General features: G+C 43.6%; 1 protein-coding gene across 5 annotated transcripts in view; it reads right to left on the bottom strand.

The window, feature by feature from the left end:
* Positions 1 to 23,807, bottom strand: part of LOC150038993 (tubulinyl-Tyr carboxypeptidase 2) — a 41,851-nt gene that overhangs the window by 8,654 nt on the left and 9,390 nt on the right. For 2 of the 5 annotated variants that reach the window (XM_090328146.1, XM_090328143.1), the window contains exons 2-7: positions 23,515 to 23,603; positions 20,063 to 20,119; positions 19,477 to 19,551; positions 14,506 to 14,887; positions 12,196 to 12,311; positions 449 to 2,990 (exon numbers count right to left, since the gene is read on the bottom strand). In XM_090328146.1, coding sequence (XP_090184272.1) covers positions 2,918 to 2,990; positions 12,196 to 12,311; positions 14,506 to 14,887; positions 19,477 to 19,551; positions 20,063 to 20,119; positions 23,515 to 23,567 — 756 coding nt within the window. In that variant the 5' untranslated portion in view covers positions 23,568 to 23,603 and the 3' untranslated portion in view covers positions 449 to 2,917. Of the gene's footprint in view, positions 1 to 448; positions 2,991 to 12,195; positions 12,312 to 14,505; positions 14,888 to 19,476; positions 19,552 to 20,062; positions 20,120 to 23,475; positions 23,604 to 23,807 lie in introns of those variants that run through there. The other 3 variants (XR_016534573.1, XM_090328145.1, XM_090328144.1) reach the window with 3 other exon arrangements.

The following is a 23,807-nucleotide window of genomic DNA, read 5'->3' as shown; positions in this document are numbered from 1 at the left end:
ATTGTATGTCAAAAAAACTGTACAAGATTGTACATAAAACTATAGTTTACAAAAGCCTTGGGTATAGTAAGAATACTGAATTAAGATTTCCAAAGTTCTGTTATCAATATCTATTAATAAAATCCTTATGAAATAATTGACTTAGAAAAAGTGAGATGTTCATGATTTCTGTGAGTATAGAAAATAGTAAGTATCACTAAATACCACTTTCTAAAATAAAGTATACTCAAAACAGCACAATGTATATTCTCAAATCAAATTTTCTGTCATTCATTTAAACTTTGCTTTTATTGCCATGGGAATCCTACACATAAACTTTCTCTTGCAATTTTTTAAAAATTAGATTCTAAATTATTTCATAATTTTACTAGAATTTGAGTTCTTAAATTCAGTTGTAAATGGTAAAATGTGAGTTTTATTTTTTCCATGTTAAATGGGGGTTTTTTTTGTTTTTTTTTTTTTTGCCAGTCCTGGGCTTGAGCTCAGGGCCTGAGCACTGTCCTTGGGTTTTTTCTCAAGGCTAGAGCTCTACCACTTGAGCCTCAGCACCACTTCCGGCTTTTTTCTATGTATGTGGTACTGAGGAATCGAACCTGGGTCTTCATGCATGCTAGGCAAGCACTTTAACCACTAGGCCAAACTCCCGCCCCCCATGTTAAATGTTTTAATTACTGCATTAGAATTTAGAAGCTTATTGATTTTCCTATGTCTTCTGGAAAGTAGCATATCAACAACAAAATACAGTGTCAACCGCACTTTTTAAAGTGTTTTGGTGACTTAATCATTGCTTTGGAAGCTGAATTTAAACACCTCAAAGTAAGTGTGGAAGAAATTAAGTTGCTAATTAAGCCAGTTGGCAGATTTAAAATTATACATTAGACTACTAGGAACAATTTTATATTCCTTTTCCCTTTTGTGTTAGAAATAAGAGGCAATGCAGTCATCTGACATTCTGTGTTTTAGATGCAGTCATCACTCCTCAGTTGATACTTGGCAAGTGCTCTCATGGTCATAGGTTGGGGCATTTTATTTATTGTACTTAATGGATATTGTTAAATTTCAGATGAATAAGCAAGACAAATGGCCAAGTGGGTATTGTTTCAGAATAAGGATGAAAATATTCACTAGCTACTCTGAACGCTTAAATGCATGTGGCCAGGAGGCTGAGAGGTGTTTACCGTGCAAGATGTACAAAGATAACGTTTTTTTAGGAATGATGGAATACTGAACAGCAAACTCAGGACCTTGAACATGCTATGCATGCACTCTACCATGAGCTATGCCCCACTTCCTGATAAACCCATTTTAAACTATAATACTTCAAAAGGAAGTGACTTAACTTCAGAATTTTAAATCTAAGTTGCATTTTCATTTAAGTGACTAGGACTCTAACGGCCCTGTTCACTAAAGGAAATAGTATTTCCTTTAAGAAAATGTTGTATTCACTAATACAACTGATTTTTAGGTTAGAATGAACTCTGGTGCACCCAGCTAACGGATAATAAGTCCTTTTGCTTTCCTTGTCACCCCCAAAGTTTTCTTTTTTAACCACCTTCCTGTAACTATTCCAGCGGCCAAACAATTTTGTGAAATAGCAGATTTAACTTAAATATGTCCTTTGGTCCTGTGAGTTGGCATGTTTGCAGAGATAAAGCAAATGAAACAGAAGAACTAGAAGCTCTCTTCTTGATACTTATATGCCTTTAGTTACCCTGTGTGGTCTGCACCCAGGAGTTAGTGTAACTTCATAGATCACACCATAAGGTATAACACTGTACTGGAAGATTTTTCCATTGAGAAAAAGGGTCCACTTTTTATAATTCATTTTATTTTCCAATATTTCTTAAATTTCATGAAGTGGTACCTAAAAGCAAGGTACTGGAGAATCATCATATCCTACATCCTATCACTTTTGGCCTTAATATAAGACATCAGAACACATCTTTATCTGTGAGTCCTTCAGAATCAAAGCTTGATCTGTACAAACAGTTGAAATGTGAACAGAAAAATTGTCTTCTTCTTAGAACTTGCTGCCTTGGTCTTAGTATCTGCCTCTCTGACTGTCAGATAACATCCTGCTAACTTTTGGCTAGCTATGACTCCACAAAGTTTAAACATAATGACAGAATGTAGACTAGCTTCTGAAGTGCTTAGTTTTGAAAGAACAAAAAGATCGCTGTCATTGAATACTTTTAAAAAGATTAAGTAACTATAAGATCCTAAAAATGGGTCCCGTATTGCCAGAAGAATTTCAGTGCTCTTTAGTAAAACATTTGCATATAATACTTTAAATCTTATCATGTGCACCAGAAAAAAAAAAAAACTATGAAGATTCCCCATGGGAAATACTGGGGAAACAATACAAATAGAATATTAAAAATCGAAATGTCATTAAATTTTCATATCTGATGTAAAAATGCTGAGGTAATATTAACTGCTTAAAAAAAAAACCTGCCTATCTTTACTTTCATTATTGCTGAAAAAGAAGGTAATACTGACTGAGTTACCTTACTATACCAAAAAAAAGGGAGAGAACTTTATGAACATTGACTACTGATGAAGCACAATATCCAAAGCAAATAAAAGTAGGCAAATGGGAAAAAAAAAAAAAAGGAAATTAAAGTCAATGCTTGTTACCCTTGAGATCTGGAGTGAAGGAAACAGTGCAAACCCCGTGGGCTGATGTCTTTAGCCTTGTGGTCACCTCTTTAGGAGTTTCTTGTTGTTGTTTTTGTTTTTGTTTTGTTTTTTGAAGCTAATTGTGTTCCCATTCACTCAGATTCTACTTTCAGATGAATCCTTAAAAATAAAAGTCTCAAGCTCTTAATAAATAGTTCCAATTCCTCCTGAAGATGTTGGGTAAAGTGCAGAAAGAAGCACCACAGAAACCCTCTCGTCGGCCAGTGTGGCTTGGCTACTAGATTCGGATTTGATAGCCCACTTCGTTCAGAGGACTGAGGTCAGCCATTTTCTTTTCAGGTAGAGCAGGCCTAAGGATAAAAGACCGTTATGGAGAGAGGAATGGGGCAAAAAGGTAATGCATTAGCCTTTTTAAAAAAAACAAAAAACAAAAAACCTAGGGAATTCTACTCAGTTGTTAACCTGTCTCGTTCCCTATGCTCACACATACACAATACCACCACCCCCACCACCAGACTTGCCTAAGCCAACTCTACTTGTTCTCAAGTCTGTATTGAGAAGTTTTCAGGGACACACTAATAGATTTAAATATTTTCACTGTTCAGCGTTAAGCCTAAACTAGGTGGCACGAAAACATTTTGAAATCCAGTATCTGTATACCTTGCAAGAGTCTAATATACTCCACAATGCAGCCAAAATTCCCCCTGCAACACTACCTTCCTGGAGAAGCCCAGAACTTACAAGGGGACTGAGGTAACAGTTTCTGGGAGAAACCTCTTAGTAGAGGTAGAATACGACTGGAAAAGCATGTCACTTTTCAATAGAAAAGACATCCAGTGGCAAAGCACCTCTCAAATATTTTCTAAAATACCAATAGAAAACTACTAAGCATTTATGTAGAAGTAATGTAGGAAGTACTTAGAAAATACTTTAAGCCAGCCACCAGTGACTCAGGACAGTAATCCTAGCTGCTCAAGAGGCTGAGAAGGGAGGATCATGATTTGAAACCAGCTCAGACAGGAAAGTCCATAAGACTCATCTCCAATTAACCACCCAAAAAAAAAAAATTCAGGAGTACTTTTAAAGTATTATAAAGATTTCTTAGTAATACATCATCAGTTTTCATTAAAGACATTTCCTAAATTAGTTTACAACATAGCCCTGTGCCTATGGATTTTTACAGTTTAACTTATTTTCCATTTTCTATTGAGCCTCTTACCAGTTTGAATAAAAGATAACCAATAATACTACACGAAATTTAGGATATTCGGTTTATGTAGTAAGCTCTAATCTAGAATTTTCAGATCTAGACACTGTTACATGAAAATAATGGCATGTTTTTAAATTATTTGTGATTCTTCTTACATGCTTAAAAATGAAAATATAAGGAGTTTTTTGTTTTTGTGGGGGAGGTAGTAGGTAGGACTGGGGTTTGAGCTCAGATCTTGTGATTGCTAGGCAGGCATTCTGCTGATCCATGCCTCCAGCTCCTTTTTTGTACTGCTGATTTTTCAAAGAAGATCTCACTTCGTGCCCAAGCACAGACTTGGATTATGATTTGCTTATTTTTGGCTTCCTACTATAGCTAGGAAGATAAGACTGCATCCCTTCCATTGAGATATAGTCTCACCAAATTTTCTATCTAGGCTGGTCTTGACTTACAATTCTGGTGTCTCAGCCATTCAAGTGGCTGGTATTACAGAGGCATGAGCCACCAGCACCCAGTGGTAAGCTGCTTCGTTTATATCTCTGAAAGAATATCTAACTACAAATGCTTTCCCTTTGACCTGAAAGGAGTCCATTTCACTCAGAAATGAACAGTTAACTTCTATCAGTTCAGCTCAGCTCAGCTCAGCTCAGCTCAGCTCAGCTCAGCTCAGTAAATGGCAGGTCCCAAGCAACAGATTCTAGTTCTCTGTCACTCTTGCTCTCAGATGGAATACTGATCATCCAGTCCATGTTCATTCTCTCAGAAGAGGTCAAGGATGACTCCCCAATGTACTACTAAGCCCTACTAAAACAGCTAGTCATATTCAGTGGCATTGTATTCCCTGGGGTTTATGAACCTGATCATATGACTCATTTCTACAGGATTTTTTTCTCATGATTCCTGGGACACACCCGTAATATTGAAAGTATAGCTATTTGCTGGTAGACATCCCACATGTGTAAAACTTCCCACCTTAGCCAGGTGCAGTGGCTCATCCCTGTAATCCCAGCTACTCAGGAAGCTGAGATCTGAGGATCTCAGTTCAAAGCCAACCTGGGCACTGAAGACCATGAGACTCTTATCTACAATTAACCACTAGAAAACTGGAAGTGGTGCTGTGACTCCAGGGATAGGCCTTGAGCTAAAGAGCTCAGGGACAGCGCCCAGGCCCAGAGTTCAACCCCCATAACCAACAAAAAGAAGAAAAACTTCCAACCTTGAGGTCCAGTCATTCCTAGGAGATTCCCCACTCCCTTTTGGGGCCACTGCTGACAAGCCTGGAAGAATGGACTCACAGGGGAATGGGAGACCCCCTACCCCCCTTAAGTTAACAGCTAAAGGGAACACAGTGTTCCTGTAAGAGTCAGACTTTTGTTTCTGTCCCAGTCATCAGCACACTCCTAGGGAGAGAACCACAAGCCAGTCATAAAGGGTCTTTATGTGTCTTATTTGGCCAAAAGCCCCAAATGAAATCTCTGTTTTATCTCCCTGCTTAATGGTGTCATCTTTCAGCTAATTACTTTCTTCCTGCGAGCACACTGCCCATACATTAGCAACAGCACAAGGCTGCTAAAAAGGTATGTCAACTTCTCACCTCCCTGGTGGGCTCTACTTCTAGAAAATTCAACGATAAAAAGCTCATCTGAAAAAAAGATATGCCTGAAGCACTTCTATATACTCCTTGCTTTAGAAATAGGATTAAACACAGGTCATTTCCTAAAGCAGTTATGATGTCTGCACTGCCTTTTTGGTATGGTTACTTTGGAAGTACAGATTTCTTATTCAAGTTAGCTGGTGCTAACTTGAATGATCTATGGTTGACAGAGTCCGTTGTCCCTCAATATCCATTCTCATATTCTTTATTGACCCTACCCCTGATCTTTAGCTGAATATATGGTGCTTAGACTATAAACTGCATTTCCCAGCTTGCCTGCAGCCAAGCCGGGCCCATTAACTTGTAGCAAATTAGATTATGGAAGTAGGGAGTGACATTCAGAATACTGCTTCAAAAGACTCCATTCAGCTCTTCCTTTCCTCTTTGTTTTTCCTTGTCCTTGTGCATTCCTCCTGAAGGGAATGTGGAAGTGAGGGTGCGGGGGAGGCGCTCTGACCTCCAGGGAGTCACTAAAGACAGCACAGGAAGAAGCAGCCCTAGAATTACTGGCCAGCACCACAGTACCAGCTAGGAGTCACACCAAGTAGTCAGTTTTCTTCCTTATAACCCTGCAATCTATGTAGGACATAGTAAATCTCATACTCTTCCCTGAAAATTAAATCATTCTTGTGCTTATCAAGAGACTTCTTTGTTCCATAATTCTTGTAGCACCTACCAACTGATTCACCCTAGAATGTGAAACATGTGTATGCCTACACATGTATGCATAGTATATGCTAGGGATTGAACCTAAGGCCTTAAACATACTTTGCACCACTGAGCTACAGCTCTAGCCCCAGAACCTTTTCGTTTCTTTTATTCCCCGCCCCCTCAGTATAGGGACTTAAACTCTGAAGCTAGCACTGTTAATCAAACAGTACTCTACCACATGAACCACATTTCTACTTCTCACTGGTTAATTGGAAATAATAATTCCTTGGATTTGACTGCTCAGATCCCAGCCTCCTGAATAGCTAGAATCATAGGTATGACCACTGGTGCCTGACTTCAGCTTTTCTTTTTTCCTGGGTCTGGCAGCTTCCTCAACATCAAATCACACCCCTATGAAAAATACTGCCAATGAGACACTAGCTTAGTATTTTTCTTGAGGTGTTGGAGTCTATCTGACCTGGCCTATGTTCTCTGTCAGCCCTGTGCCTAGCAATACCTTCTGAGAAGTCTGTGCAGTTCAGGATCAAGGTAGGTCAAGAAGAGGACAAAGCTTGCCCACTGGTCACTTCAGTGTGGCCTCACTGGGATCACTGTAACTGACTGGGCACAGGCTACTTGGAGAAGCCATTTTGGGGGCCACTCGCCTGTTTTTTCTCATAGGAAAAATTTTCTATTTCTCAGGGCTAACGACCCTCATACCTGAGAAACAGAATCTTCACTGTACTCCATAATTCTTTGTGTTCCTTAGACTTCACCCTTTTATCTGTGTTCTGCTATTGACACATCTGAAAATAGAGAAGGTCTAATTTGGGAGTCTTTGGCCTCCTTTTTCTAGGCCTTTGCTTAACATTCACACCCATTCCCCTCGTGATTCTTGGGTAGCCAGAAATTGCCACTATAAATAGTTTTTATTATTAGGTGCTTACCTTGTGCCACATTGTACTAAATAAAAGGTTTACATTGACATGCCCCCCCCTCCACTTTTTTTTGGCCAGTCCTAGGCTTGAGCTCAGGGCCTGAGCACTGTCCTTAGATTTTCTCGAGGCCAGAGCTCTACCACTTGAACCTAAGCACCACTTCCAGCTTTTTTCTATGTATATATGTGGTACCAAGGAATTGAACCCGGATCTTCATGCATGCTAGGCAGGCATTCTACCACTAGGCCAAACTCCCGGCCCAACATGTGTCTCTTTTGTAAAAGAGCCACTGAGGTTAGGGGATTTGCTCAAAGCAAAGTTGCACGGTTAGCAAGAACTGAACCTCAGAATCTAGAGCCCAAGGCTCACACCTGTAATCCTAGCTATTCAAGAGGCTGAGATCTAAAGATCAAGATTGGAAACCATCCAGGGCAGGAAGAGTCCATGAGTTAACCACGAAATGCCAGATGTGGAGCTGTGGCTCACAAGGTAGAAGAGTATTAGTGTGAGCACAAGAGTTCAGGTATAGCACCCAGGCCCCAAGTAAAAGCACCAGTACCTGCACACACACACACACACACACACACACACACACACACACACACACACACACACACACAGGGCCCATGCCTTAACCACAGGGCAGAGTGCATCCATCCCCTTCCACCAAATTAAGGTGAGCTCTCACCAATCTTTAGAACACCATGGCCTCTCCTGCCTCCACACCCTGCTCACACTGCCTATGCATTGAAAAGTCTTTCCCTATGTCTTGTCATCCTTTAAGTCCAGCCTATGGTACCAAGTACCATGCAGCATTTTCCAATTTCTGACACTCAAAATCCAGTACTTCCTAAGTACTGTTTCCTATGTACACCTGTTAAGGTATCCTACCAATCACCACCCATGGGTCTGTCTTGGAAACTGAATAATTTAAGAGCAGGGCCCACTACTGAATACCTATTCAATAAACCTTAGTTGAGTTCTCTTTGATATGTAAATGGAAGATTGGGCTTCATATGCTCCTGTGATCATGCAATATTTTAACTAAGTGCTAAGCTAGGAGTTCATGTTACTTTGCTAAATTTAAGAGCTAACAGGAAGAGGGCTTTTGGGGTTTTTTTACATACAAGTTTTAGCCTTGAAACCTGTATAGGAACTGCCTACACTAAGCTGAAAGTGATTCTATAACAAACAGCTTGTACACTCACAAAGCAAAGAGACTAGGTTTCCTTCTTCCTTGGTGTTCCCACACCGACCTCCTCCTCCTTAGGTACCCAGGGGAAGAAAAAGGCTAATTCTGGCAGTAAGCGAACAAAGCCCAAAAGATGAAACCCCTTTCACAGCAACGATGGCTGTCGTTTTCTGGCATGGCAAAGGGCAGCAGTGGGTGATCTCAGTATACCACCTGCCCCAGAGCCCAGCTAGGAAGTGTGCTCAGCAGCCAGCGCATCTCAGGGCCAGGGCTGGCTGAGCTACTGGGCATGCAGAGACCTCTTCCCAGTGCTCCTTATTTTATAATTAGAACCTTGTCAGAGGTTATTTTTAAGGAACACAAGAACCAAGATGATGATTCAACCAGGTCTGTGCTTGCCCAGATCCTCTCATCAAATCCTGGCCTATTATTTTACACTGAACAGTGCATTTCTCCAAGCCCCTCCCCAGTCCAAACAAGGGCAAAGAAATCAAAGGATTTTTCTCTCCTGGGCTCTTGAACCACAGTCTGTTTGGGGAAAGATTTCCTTTGAGTCACTTTGTAGGAGGAATGAGACCTATCTCAGCACACAAGGGTGACGCCAGATGTGTCTACTGTCATGGTAATGCAGCCAGAGTGAGCTAAAGTGAACTGCTCCAGGGCTCCTTATCCAGTCTCTCCCAACCCTTAATCCTAATTTCAGTTCCATACCCCAGGAGCCAACTGGACAGCAGCTATAAGGGGGAGGGTGGCTGTGGAGGACAGCATCATGGGTACAGTCCGTAGAAAGTACCCCTTTCATAAGTGGCACATCAGGTGCTTCATGCACAGAAGCAACCTCTGTGCTCAATGCGGCCAGTAGCCAATGAAGCCACAAGAAACCTTGGAACCAGAAAAGAATGGCAACATGTTGAAGACTTTATACAACACTGCATCCTGGGGCTGAAACACAAGTTGGTGTGCATCTGTGTGAGTAAGGGTTTAAACTACTGTAATCCCAGGGACTTGGGAGGTGGAGAACAGGAGGAATATAGTTCAAGGCTAACCCAAGCAAAAAGTTTGAGAGCCCCCCACCTTCATCTCAACCAATAGCTGGGTATGGTCATTCGGGCCATACAGGAAGCTATATAGGGTATAGTGATCCAGGTCTGCCGGGGGAAGGGTGGACAAGACCATATCAAAAAATAGAAAGGAAAGGGGGTAGAGGCATGAGTTAAGTGGCAGAATGCCTGCCTAGCAAGTGCTGCTAAGCCCTGATCAAATACCCAGTACTGCCAAAGGAAAACAAAATTAAGAGGAAAAACAGCTTCTAAGGCCCTCCAGTGCCCTCAGCTTCTCCTCTGCTCGGTTGGCAATGTACACACACACCCTCACCCTCACACACCAGGACCAGCAAGCTGCCAATTGCTGATGGCTCAGTACTCACAGGTAAAAGAGACAGGCCTTTCCTCTCTTGTCAACTCTGAGGGGGGTGGAGGGGCTGCTTGGGAGGGAGAAGGGAATTGGGGCACGGTAAGCAGGTCCCAATTTGCCATTTTGGCCCATAGGAAGGCCACTGAGGCAAAGTAGGAGAAGCAGTTGGATAGAGAAGGGGGTTCATTCACACCTGTCACCCTCATTCAAGGCATGTCTCCCTCCTCCCTTACATTCTTTGCCTCTCAGGATGGCAGCACAGCTGACAGGATGCACAGATGACAGTTGCTATGTAAACAGAGAGGCTTTGCCAAGACAGATTCAGCTCTAAAGAGATTCTCCTGCCCTGGGTCCTTCCATTTCTCAAGCCCTCTCTAGGCAGAAGGCTCTGGCCAACGTCCAAGAGCCACAGGCCTCGATTTAAGATTCCAGGGTACCACTTGAAGGCTCTGTGATGTCACCTTTCTTTCCATGAGTCAGAACCCCTCAGCTCTACAAACGCTGACCTTGTCTGATCTGCAGGGCTGAGAGCAGCTCTTGGCTCCCTCAGCCCTACACCATCTTTCCTGACAAGGCCCACCATTCCACCTTGGTTTCTTCAGGCACCCCAGGGGATTCTGAGTAACAGGTAGTTAATGAGAAAAGCCAGGACAACAGAACAGCTCATGCACATCAGTTGAGTGGTCTGTTTTTCCTTCCTACTTTTCTTTCTCTTTCCTACATTCCCCTCTACCTTTTTTACACCAAGGAGTTGTTCTGAGGAGTTGTTCTTGCTTAGGATTCCAGGGATAATGACTTCTTTGGCCCATTCATTATATCTTTGATACAACAAATGGGATCAGATTCTCCATATGACTTCATTGAACAGCCTCTACTCACTCATCCAGATGCCTGGGCATGCATACCCTCCCTGACTGAAAGGAGCAGGAATTTGTCCAGCTTGTAGCCCTATAGGGAAGGGAAATTTTATCTTGCAGTGGGATTTATTAACTCTGGAACTCTGAAGGGCTCCATCACAATGAGCAGAGCCCACCAGAACCATAAGCTACCATGAAGATAATGGAGGCAAGAAGCAAAACAGAAAGATAAACCACAAAAGCCGTGTGCTGATGAATTATGCCTAAATGAACCTCAGACCACAAGTGTGCTTCTCAGTGGTCATTCCTTCCTTCCTCCCTTCCTTCCTTCCTGTTATGGGGTTTGAACTCAGAGGCTGGCACTTGCTCAACTGGTACTCTACCACTCAAACCATACCTCCAGCCCTGGTTTGTGTTGATCATTTTGGAGAGGGAGTTTCAAGGACTTTTTTCTGCCTGGACCAACTTTTTACTTCTGGGTCTTGATCTCCCAAGTAGCCAGGTGTGAACCATCAGCATCCATCTCTTTTTCGCTCTGACACAGATTCTCTGTGTTGCCCAGGCTGGTCTCTAACTCACTAGCTCAGCAGTCCTCCCGCCCTGGCCTCCTGAGCAGCACCGCACCACCACATGGTATGGGAGCAAGGCTCCTAGATGCCTAGCTTGCTCTTCCACAGCAGCCCTCACTTGGGAGCCACTGGAAATGCCCGCAGTGAAGATCTACTGGGAATGGAGGCCAGAGTTAGGAAGGAGTTGGTCTGAATTCGCAGGAACGAGAGATGATAACTCAGTATTCATCTGCTTTCTCTTTAAGAGCCACAGTGGGAGGCAGGCTCCTGTAGCTCATGTCTATAATCCTAGCCATTCAGGAGGCTGAAATCTGAGGTTCACTGTTCGAAGCCACCATAGGCAGGGAAGTCTGTGAATCCTATAATCTTAGATTAATCACAAACAGCAACAACAACCAGAAGTGGAGCTGTGGCTCAAGTGGTAAAGCACTAGCCTTAAGCAAGAAATAAACTCAGGGACAGTCCCCAGGCCCTGAGTTCAAGCCCCAACACCAGCACAAGAGAGAAGGAAGGAAGGAAGGAAGGAAGGAAGGAAGGAAGGAAGGAAGGAAGGAAGGAAGGAAGGGAGGGCAAAGAAAGAAAGAGGGAGGGAAGGGTTAAGGGAAGGGAAGGGAAGCAGAGAGGAAGGAAGGAGCAAGCAAAGAATTACAGGAGGAAACTTGACTACTCTGTGGGAAAAGCCCTTTAAAAACTCCTTAAAAACACAGAGGAGGAGAAGGGATAGGGTGGAGGCATGGGAGAGCCCCATCTCGCTCTGGAAACTTGATCCTAATTGATTCTGGTGAAGTCATAGTTCTTGCCTCCCACTCAGCTGACTCTTGTGTCAACCCAGTGACACGGATCCTCCTCTCTGAAGGGATTATTCAGACAAGTGCAAAAGTGGAACGGAATTCAAGGCTGGGTGTAGCTCCAGCTGTAGGGGGGAGGAGAAGGAGGGACAGAAAGCCACTAAAAGCATCCATACAGTCAGGGACTGGGCCTCACGGGATGATGGGCCTTTGGCCTATTCCAAGATTCATAGCTGAAGCTTCATGGCTCCTTGCATTGGAGAAGAGGAAAAATAGGACTCACGACTTATCTCGTCTGCCAAGCCTTCTTGAGGGGCTTGCTTGTCTCCTTCGAGGGGACAGGGATTTTCCCCGGCTTCTCACTTGGGTCGGTGAGTGGGCACTTGCAGGTTTCAAGATCTAAAGAAGACATAACGAGTTATTCACAGAGTTCCTTCCATTTTCCTACCACCCAGCCTCCTAGCTCTCAGTCCAGCCACAATCTTGTGATTTAGAAAGCACTGAGCAGGGGCTGGGGACATGGCTCAAGTAGTAGAATACCTGTCTAGAACCAACCTCCTCTCACCTCTCTTCCAAAAATAAAAATAAAAATAAAAGACAGCACTGAGCAGGAACAATTCTGCACCGGAAGAAGCAAGGATACCGCTTTCTGGAGGATGACTGTCACACTGGGTCTTTTTTCCACAGCAGAGATGGGAGATGAGCCCAGAGCTTCCGCTTCCTAGGACCATGTTTGGTTGCTTAGAAGTCTCTCTCCTCATTAGGGCAAAGTCTCATCTATACAGCCTCCTGAACTAGCCTACTATGACTCCCATCTCACACCATGGCAGTGTGGCCTCAATTTATCAAAACCTCCACACCAGGTCCCACAGAATGAAGACAAGTTCCCAGGTGCTAATCATAACCAAGAACCCTACCCCCTGGGTCTGCAGTGTACACCAGCTTTCTCTTAGCCATTTGGCAAGTCATGGAAGTCATAAGAACAAGCCAGTATTGTGATACTGTGGCAGTGAAAAGCACTTGAGCAGGAGTTGGGCCAGGTTAGTGAATGTTCTCATCTGCAATTGTGACTCCAGGTTTGAATTTTAAGTCAAGGGCTTTGTATGTTAAAATACAGAACGGTAATATAATGAGACTCTGAAACAGAATCCTAAAGCAGAGGAAACCACTCATCCTGGTTTTCTGGGGCCTTTTCTGCTTTTAGTACAGCTCATGTTCTGGAAAGCCCCTCACATCCAGGCACTCTGGAATGATTGGTCATTCCACTGTAAAGATAAAACAAAACTAGATGCCCAGTTCAAAAGAACTACCATTTAGATCTGACTTTAAAGAAGGAATTGAGGATCAAGATATTGTTTTAATTATAATGTCGAAGATTGTGTTAGCTGTTGGATTTGAAGTTCAGTTGTCTCTCAGGATCTTTACAGGGGATTAGTTCTAGAAATCCCTCATGGATACCCAACTCCAAGGATACTCAAGTCTCATAAAAAATGGTACAGTCTTTGCCTATTATCTATGTCCTCCTATATTCTTTAAATCCTCTCTAGACCACCACAAGACCTAACACCAAGTAAATTCCACCTAAGTCACTGCCATTCTGTACTATTTAGGGAACAAGGGCAAGAAAAACAGCCTCATGTTCAATCCAAAGTAGGCTGAAATTGTGGAGATCAAAAGGGAAAATTGTTATAGGGGAGAAAAAAGATTTAAGAAAAAATGGCTTAGGTTGGTGCTGGTGGCTCATGTGTGAGACTCTTTTTTTTTTTTTTTTTTTGCCAGTCTTGGGCTTAAGCTCAGGGCCTGAGCACTGTCCTTGGACTTTCTCAAGGCTAGAGCTCTACCACTAGAACCTCAGCACCACTTCCGGCTTTTTCCAAGTATGTGGTACCAAGGAATTGAACCCGGGTCTTCATGCATGCTAGGCAAGCACTCTACCACTAGGCCAAACTCCTGGCCCTCATGTGTGAGACTCTTATCTCCATTTAATCACCAGAAATCCATAAGGGCAGCCTGGGCTCAAAGTGGTAGAGCTATATCCTTGAGCAAAAAAGCTCAGGCACAGCCCCCAGGCCCTGAATTCAAGCCCAACTACCAACAAAATGATGATGATGATGATGATGATGATGATGATGATGATGATGATGATGATATTGACAACGATGACGACAATAAATGTCTTGGGATATGGGGGAATGGAAAAGAGAAATAAGTTCTGTTGGGTAGTGTATTAGTGGGACAGGATGGGCTAACAAGGAGGATGAATATGGCCAAAACAGATGTTTTGCAACCCTGAAAATAGAACATTGAAAATGTTTTGGGAAAGTGGGGGGAAAGGGACAAGATAGAATCACAGAGGGAGTGAAACTGATTGGAATATATTGTAAATGTGTGGAAATGTAACAATGAAATTCTCTCTGCATAGATAATTTAAGCTCATTAAAATAATAAAAAATGTGGGATATTTTTTACTTTTGCTGGGTGACCACTAAACAAGATGAGTCAGAGGAATGTAGGACCTGGAAAACGAAGGGGAGGGAGGAAGAGAAATGGAAAGAGCTCTCACATATCACTTTTTTGTGATTCCAGTACTTACCTTCATTCTCATATCCCTGGCATATTTCTCCAACTCCTTCTTGATGTCAGCCCTCAACATCTTTGAGACATTGAGGACTAGCTGCTTCCACTCAATAGGCTGGAAGCTATGAGGCTCGTGGGGGACATAAAGCCCAATCTTGACCTTCTTCACTGTGTGAAGGTATTTCTTGTAGGAGTCTTCAAAATCAAAGACAAGGTCACTCAGAGTCCGAAAGGTCAATGGCTTGTCCATCAGCTCAGCCCTTCGGCTCATGCCCAGTGAGCCATAGTGGCCATTACAATAAATTCCCAGCACAACATGGTGAAAGTAGTTTCCTGAGAAGTAGGTTTTAAAGCTGATGGGGAATCGCTCGATGGAAGGCTGTCCATTGGTTAAGTATCTCAAATAGTCTGAGTCAAGGAAAACACAAAAGGCCTTGAAAAGAGTGTGGGCTGCCAAAAGGGACAGAATCTCCCAGGGATGCCTTGAGAAGGCTCATATCTCACCTTTCCAGATGAATCCTTTTCTAGGAGATTCATTTGAGGTCTTCTCAGTGTTCCCCGCCTAATGCACATCGAAACCAAATTAACAAGGACAAAGGGAAAACACGCAATCTTCTTTAGTTATTAAATGCAAAATAAAAAAGCCACAAGTCACTTTTTCCTTATTTATCTACAAGTCATTGGGAGCCACGTAAGACTTTTGTTGTTGAATCTTTTTCTTCCCTTTTGAGTTAGGGCCTCACTATATAGCTCAGGCTGGTCAAACTCACAATTCTCCTTCCTAAACCTCCTGAGTTCTAGAATTACAAGCACATGCTACCACACTTAGATTATTCAGGCTTTGGGTTGAACTGCAGTTTGAGCCCAGAGTATCACAATTGCCTGGCAAGCATTTTATCACTTGGCCTGTACCTCCGGCCCTACTGCTTTTTAGATTGGTTTTGGAGATAAGGTCTTGTTGTTTTGCCTGAGCCACATAGCACAATCCCAGCCTTCCAACTTTACTTCTTTGTTTCTTTCTTTTCTCTTTCTCCCTCTCTTCCCCTCCCTCTCTCCTTCCTTCCTTCCTTTTTTTCGTGCATTCAAAATTATGTGCTCATACTTCTATGTGTGGAAATGCCAGGAAGGCCTATGAGATGACCCAGTTGAGAAATGAAACCCATAATCAAGGCAATAGAGATGTGATGCATGTGCTGACTAGTGGTCAAGAGAGGAGGCAGGGAGTCGTGTGTGTGCCTTATCAGCTGCTCACGTGACCCTGCCACACCAGTGCAGGAGCCTGGGTTAGCACAGAAGACAGCCTCCACACCTAAACCCAAGGCTACTCTATCCCAGCCCACGTCACCTGACTTTCTTCCCCTTGCACCAGCACAATTGTATTTGGTAGCAGCCTCTTGACAATCATCTTGGCTTTGACTCAGCACACAGCATTATAAATGTTAATATCACTGAACTGCAAGGGTACAGTTGATGCCATGTTTACTACAATAAAATAATAAAAACATAGGCTGTGAGAGAGGCAAACCCAGCATTCTCTAGCAGGGATGAAAGAACATCTGGGCTGTGGGCCATAAAAGGTCATGAAACTATTCAACCTATGATGGATCAGATATGTACACCTCTCCTTGACTATATGCCTATATTAAAGAATTTTGCATGGCTTGCGATACATATAGAAATGGCTTCCTTTGGCAGGGAAAGTTTCCTCACCCCTACAAGGAGGACAGACTGCAATATGGGAATCTGTCTTAAGGGACAGTACAGTTAACAAGATACTGATATACAGGATTTATACTCTCATCACAGCAATCAGTAAAGCCTTGAGGCCCAGGAAGGAAGAGTGAGGAAGGACAAGGTTAGAAAGCAGCCTGAGGTTTTCTTAGGGAAAGAGAGCAACAGCATCCAAAGCCCATGGAAAATGAGCCAGCACCCAGATTTCTGCCTCTCATGATGTAGCTGTTGTTTTAATAAAACAGGCTACTTTAGTGATGAGCAAGGCTCACCATGGTCAGCAAATTGTCGAGAAAATAATTTGAAGACCCAAATCTATGTATCGTATGTAAACGTATGCATGAAAGGGGCTCATCACAGACAAATCCCAAACTCTGGGCTGAAGTCAAAGGAGCAAACCAGGAAGGAGGCAAATGGATGTAGCTTCCACACAGGCAGACTGAGCAGATTCAAGGTACTGCCAAGTTCCTAGGACCCATGACAGGTTCTGCAAACAATTCAAAGGATGTCTCAATTCATCTTTCACTTTCCCTGAAGGGACACAAGGATGCTGACACAGAGCAAAGAGAGGACAAAGGTGTTGTGACTTTTTAAATTTAGGTCTGTGTTCAAGACTCAGGTTTCCCTGAGTTCAGCAGTGTGCACTGCATCTCTCCTACTCTCCCTGGCCTTTTCTGAAAAGTCACATGGGTAAGAACAAAGGAAAACCAAGAGCACAGACCCAGAGGCAGGATCATGATCTATTCTCCACAATCCCCAAAGGTCACAGCTAAAACTAGTGACATGATGCTTAGATGTACAGAACTGTGCAGAACAAGATGACCTATATATGTCTATGTACATTCAGATGTCCAGCAACAAAGCGACTGAGGTTAGTTCATCTACCCAGCAAAGGGCTTGGCCTGGGCTCTTTGATTTCTACTAGCGGATCCCTGGGCTGTTCACACCATTAAACTTACAAGAGACTCTGCTAAACAGCTGTGGCTGATTCCTGCCACTCAAGACTTAGGGCTGGGGCCGGGAGCTTGGCCTAGTGGTTAAAGTGCTTGCCTAGCATGCGCAAAGACCCAGGTTTGATTCCTTGGTACCACATACATACAAAAAAGCCAGAAGTGGTGCTGAGGCTCAAGTGGTAGAGCTCTAGCCTTGAGAAAGTCCAAGGACAGTGCTCACGCCCTGAGCTCAAGCCCAGGACTGGCAAAAAAAAAAAAAAAAGACTTAGGGCCCTGAGCCATTTGTTGCCAGACCCCAGCCAGCACTGGCCTCCTGCTAAGCTCCCCAAGCACATGCTTCTTTTCCTTTGTGGGAAGCAGAGAAGAGACATACAGGACAGATAGAGAGGGGCTTCAGTGAGTTTTAAGTTTCCACTTTGCAAGCACCTATAAACAGTCTTATCTACACCAGGCCTTTGAGTGCTCTGCAGAAGGCAGAAAAGAAACAGAAACTCCCTGTCCCATGGAAATGTCCAGTAGTTGTATGAGAGACCCTGGGCACCATTCTTAGAAAACACACACACACACACACACACACACACACACACACACACACACACACGGGCATACACAAAGGCCCAATGAAGCATGAAGCTTTGGGACCTGAAGTCTAGCTCAGGGTTAGAATGCTTGCATAGCATGCTCAAGACTCTTGGTTCAATCCCCAGCAACTCAAACAACAACAACAAAAACTGCCCGGGAGATAAAGAAAAAAGACCAGTCAGCTCTATTTGTTCCTAGTCTAACTCTCAATAATCTATCCTTCCTTTGTCTCCTTGTCTTCCTTCTACCTCTTTGAATTTCCTTCCTCAGTTGTTTTCATGGACTCTTTATATCTAACTAGAATTACTCAGATTTCATCTTTGATCAGTTTCAACTCTTCTTGAACATAAAGCACAACCTCTCCCCCATTCGCACAACCTTCCCCAACCACTCACAATTTTGCATTTCCTATATAGATTTACGTGTGCTCCACACTGCAAAGATTCCATCCTGATATTCCAAATTCAATAAATGCTCAAATTCATTATAACCCAAATCTGAATTCATATCCCCATAAATTTGATCCTCCCCTTCAAGTCCTTCTCTTGGACTGTGACACTATTATACGAGCTAGGAGTGGAAGGCCACCGCTTTCCCCTTTAACTCTTCAAAGCTCATCAGTCCACAGTGGCACTGATAGGCCTCCATCCCTTCCCTCCACCTTTATTACTACTGTCATAATTCAAGTCTCCAATGAAGTATCTGTCACCTCTCTGCCACCTTCATTTCTCAGACCCATCTTCCACAGACTATGGCCAAGTCAGGAAATCTGCATTTGTTAAGGTATCAACTTCAGCAGCTAGCTGGTCTCTAAGTCCTATACATTCCATCTTCTCCTCGACAGGTTGAAAACATTCTCTCAAATCCATACCCATGGCCAGGGTCTCGGTTCAAGCATCACCACCCTCTCCTCTAACAGCGCCGGGTGAGCTTTGCAGAGTCAGTTCCAGCTTTCTCCAATCAGTCTTTTATTTTTGGTGTGTCTTTCAGAAAGCTACTCTCTAGAGACTATATCTGACCCCACTCTTCTGCTTCCATTGAAAGTCTCTTCTCAACACAGTGCTCACATATCCAACTTGCTCCACCTGGGACTATCTCCAGAGCTCAGGTCTTACTGTTTTACCTTGGCCACTCTCCCTTCTAGGAGACTTGTAGTTTCTCTGCTCTTCTAGCCAATCATGTTTAACTGTCATCACCATCAATAAGTGACTCCGTTGTTCTTGGCAATAGTCCTCTCAGGCCAAAAAGCCAGAAAATGGAACAGAAAGTAGGGTTGATCAACCTGTGTGTCAGCTCTGTCCCATTGAGCTAAGACCCACTTCCAATGTTCAGTCTCTTCCACCATCTGTTCTTCCCTGTCTCCTGAAGATGGATTTGGTTGCTAGCCCTTTTGCTTTCCCTCTTCCCCTGGAATACCTACCGTTCCTGGGGCAATGTCAGATTAATTAAGGCTTACATCCAGGCTCTAAATTAGAATTCTCCATGTGACTAAAGGAATCTGTGTAGTTACTGGCTGATGGCTGCTCCCGACAGATGCTACAACTAAGAAAGTGGAGTAACCACTTGACTTAACCAAATAGGAATGCTAGCAGAGTTTGACACGTCCCTCCAAGGAGATAATAAGCATCATTTCTGTGGATATAAGACATGAGACACACTGGTACCCATAGTACGGTCACCATCTATACAGAAAACTTGAGCACACATAACTCAAAGGATACATGCCCAGGATGACAGCCTCAAGGCATTTGATAGGCAATGATTCACGGGTCATTTCTTTCGCTGTTTCCATTAACCTGTAGGAGAGAACACAACAGAGAACCTCAGGCCTTGTTTACCTATTCAATTAGCCCATCTATCTGTCCGTCAGCGTGCTTGTCTCCACATTTGGCATCATGCAGGAATATAAAGGGAGAAGGGAGACCCTGCTTCATAGGAACACATAAAAAGCATATCTGCGCCTAGCTAAACTAAAATCTTCAATCCTCCACTCTACTCTCCAAGATACACATCCTAGAGAGAGCGCCAGTGTTCCAAAGCATCCTTCCATTGCCTCTGGAACAGGGGGGCACACAATGGGACCAGTAAAGGAGATCTCATAGAGCAAAAGACTTAGTCTTCTGCTCAGTCAAAAGGGCCCAATCCTCAGCCCCACCTCCAACCCAGTCCTGGGCATGCTCCTTCCTCTCTGCCCTCAATGAACCAGATCTTTGAGCACTGGGACATAAGGTTAAAGGTTGGAAGAAGGAGTCAGCAGCTTTCAGGTAGGAGAGAGGTCATCGGGTCCACAGGTCATGCACCACTTACCCACTCAGCGGTCTCATTTTCCTAATTTCAAAGAACTGGGTTCCTGTATGATTGTATCTGTGTGAGGTATGTAAAGGGAAAGTGACAGAAAATTCCAAGTCCCGTTCATCTAGCAAAGGAAAATATTCACCACCATGTCTCAAGGAGGGTAAGGAACTGGGTGTTCGCAACAAGGTGTTGCAAAAGTGGCCGGGAGCCAGAAGGTGGCTCTTCCTCTAAGTCCTCACCGTCTGGTTTCTACTTGAGGCCCCCAAAGTACCTTGAAACTTTATAACAGCATTTGTCAATCTATTCTGTATTGTGCTTAGCTGAATGCATATATTAATTCACCTATACATTATGAGCTCTTTGAGAGTTGGGACCATCCTTTCATTATCTTTAGATTGCCTAGAAAGCCTGGAAGAAGCCACAGTTGGCATCTTTTATTAATAGATGAGAAATAGGTGAGTAAACTGATGGATGGAAAGAGTAATAAATGAGTAAAAAGATGGACAGAGAGGCCGGGAGTTTGGCCTAGTGGTTGAGTGCTTGCCTATCATGCACAAAGACCTGGGTTCGATTCCTCAGTTACCACATACATAGAAAAGCCAGAAGGGGTGCTGTGGCTCAAGTGGTAGAGCTCTAGCCTTGAGAAAACCCAAGGACAGTGTTCAGGCCCAGAGTTCAAGCCAGGACTGGCAAAAACAAAGAAAAGAAAAAGATGGACAGAAAGGTGGAAAGGGGTGGATAGATGGATGGATGGGATGAATAGAAAGATGAACAACAGTAAGGATTTTCAACAGCAGATTCCACAGAAGAACTTACTGTGGCAACATCACTTCATGTCTAGACTGACACTTGACTAATCTGAAAAGACAGCACCATTAACCACATCCTGGATTTGAATTGATTGCCCAGTTCTCTGGTACTTAAAGCCTGCACCAGGTCATTTTGAAAATTCCCTGATGCCTTGTTTTCTGACATGGGATCTTGATTTTTCTGCCCTTTTTGTGTTTTGTGCTTTTGCCTCAAACAAAATCCTATAGAAAAATATGCATGTAGAGACTGGGGATGAAGCATAGTAGTGTTTGTCTAGTATGTGTAAGGCTCTGCAATGGATCCCAAATATACAAGAAAACCAAAACAAAAGCAACAACAACAAAGCAAGTGTTGGAAGGGTGCTAATGAGGCATGAGCTTGGATAGCCAGAGCTGCTGCAGCCCAGGGCCGGGTACAAGAGATTCGCTGTGTCCCTCATCAGTTGAGGTTGCTACAGGACTCCCTAATCTCCAGGACAGACAAAGTTGGCTTCTCAAATATGGGCATAGGTAATTGTCATCTCCAGAGCTCAAAAGTAATTTCTAGGCACACCTTGGAGACTGTGAATTCAGAAAATAATTCTTAAACCTGGATGCTATTCAGAGTCCTCCATCTCTGATTACCAAATTGGAGGCTCCATGGTAAGAGGCAGGGCAGGATAATAATAGTAAGACTATTAACAATACAGCTGTGACCCAGGTACCAGTGGCTCATGTCTGTCATACCTAGCTACTCAAGAGGCTGAGAGCTGAGGATCAATGTTCAAAGCCAGCCTGGAAAGTCCGTGAGACGCATCTCCAATTAGCCACCAAAAAGCCAGATGTAGAGGTGTATCTCAAGTGACAGAGTGCCACCCTTGAGCAAAAAAGCTAAGAGACAAAAGCTCTGGCCTGAGTTCATGCCCCAGTACCAACACACGTGCATGCGTGCACACACATGCACACACACACACACACACACACACACACACACACAATGAACTCCACGAATAGCTGAGTATCATGTCTATTATCAGTTCTGGCCCCAGGAAGCCTCTGGACCCTGACACCCATGTCCAGGCCAAGGTAGTAGAGAGTCATAAAGCAATGAAATATATCAGATCAAAAAGCAAAGAGCCTGTCCTCTGCCTCCCTAAGTGATGGCTCCAAAGGCCCGATAACTGATAGCAGCCAGGCACCCACAGTTTCCTGGGCTTGCCCAGTGATCTAAGCCAATAATGGGTCAGAAGAAAGGAAGAGTTAAAACCAGATTCTTTCAAAAACTGAAAACTTGGCTAAGTAAAGGTTGCAGAATTAAGGCAGGGTGAGGAAATGATACGTAAAATATATGCAAATTTGCTCGCAGGGAGACTCATTCTCTTAAATCTCTTTCAAGGTGACCCTTGGGAAGATCAAGTCCTAGAAAGAAGTGAGAGCCATTCTAACTTGTATCACAAGTCACATCAGAAAAAGACAGCCCTTGGAGCCCAGATCTATTCTGGCTTAAGTTTATGCCTCTGGACCAGGTAGAGTCTCACCTCCGATAACTAGAGCCTCACTCTGAAGTTTCTCACTGCCCTCTCCTCATATTGCCTTATATTTCTCATATGCAGCACACCCAGATGCTGTCCTGCAGGGCAAGTGACAATTCCCTTCATCTCACTACCTGAATGAACACAAATTGGTGTCATTCCTATCTGGTAGTAGTTACCTTGATGAAGAGGAGGTGTAATACTCGGTCCTTTCAGAGGATACCCCCAGGAAAGATTCATTGTTGCCTATAGCATGGAGAGGAAGGGGCTCTTTCAGGGTAGATAGTACATGCTCAGTGAAATCCTTCTGTTGTTCAAGGCTGGACAGAAATGGACTAATAGAAGCCAATATGCCTGAGTCTTGTAGGTCGTTTTATGTCTTTATGGAGGAAGGGGAGTCAACAGAATACTGACTTCTTGGACAATGTTCTTGGTCTATTCCCTATCTGACTCCTATCCCTGATAAAATACCACAAGAAGAGAGTGGATCATCACTTCTTCCCATGTTCCTACTATATTTAGTCTGTGTGAGCTCTAGAACTGATCTAACCTTAACCATAAGCAGCCTGAGGACCCTGGAGAAGAAAGGGAAGAAGCTAGCTAGTCTCAGCTCAGCCTGGGCCCACAGTTCCTCGGCAAAGTCATCAGTCTGGGTTTCTGGGAGAGCCAAAGGCAGTATACCAGGTAGGTATCTTAAGATCCAAAGTCCAACAAGTGAGAAGGAAGTAGAAGAACAGTATAGACCAATAGAAAGAAAAGATATTCAACAGAGAAGAAGAGTTAGGGAATAAGGACGGTCAAGAGGAAGGAAGTGGAAGAGAAAACCAGACAAAGAGGACACTTCAGGGAGAATACAGGACAGGTCAGAGGCAGGGATGGAAAAAGAGAAGCCAGAGGGGCAAAAGGCAGACTACCTGCCTCACTTCTTCCTTGCTGCCCTCATTTTCACTCTGCTAGAAGGGAGAAAGGCCTAGTAAATGCAATTACATCCTTCCAGGCTCTGACCCAAGAGTGTTCCTCCATGCCTGGCCTCCCCAACCTTCGAGAGTTTTGGCTGCTTGGCTGGGGACAGACATGCCATCAGGCTTGCAATCACCATGCCTACCCCTGCCCAGGTCTGCTCAGATCCCGGCTGGAAGGATACTGTAGTGTCTTCATGTAAGTCTGGATCGCCTGGAGCCAATCTGGCATGGTCATTGATAGCCTGTAGTTTGGAACCTGGGGTATTGAAGGCTGTGAAGAAATAAAGAAAGAGATGTTTTTGTTCCTTTCTTTTCTTTTTTCTTTTATCAAGGAGGTACTCTCAGGATATCTGAACCCCCACTATACATGCAATAGTTTGGGTAGAGGTATCTTATAGTTCTTTTAGTAACACAGCTTGCCTCCCTCATGGGAGCTGAAGTGATTCTTTAAGTCCTAGGACCAAAACCTATGGTG

The sequence above is a fragment of the Megascapheus bottae genome, unplaced genomic scaffold (genome assembly GCF_031878675.1).
Source record: "Megascapheus bottae isolate mThoBot1 unplaced genomic scaffold, mThoBot2.hap1 H_1, whole genome shotgun sequence".
NCBI classification, from domain to species: domain Eukaryota; kingdom Metazoa; phylum Chordata; class Mammalia; order Rodentia; family Geomyidae; genus Megascapheus; species Megascapheus bottae.
This window is presented reverse-complemented; position numbering and strand designations above follow the sequence as displayed.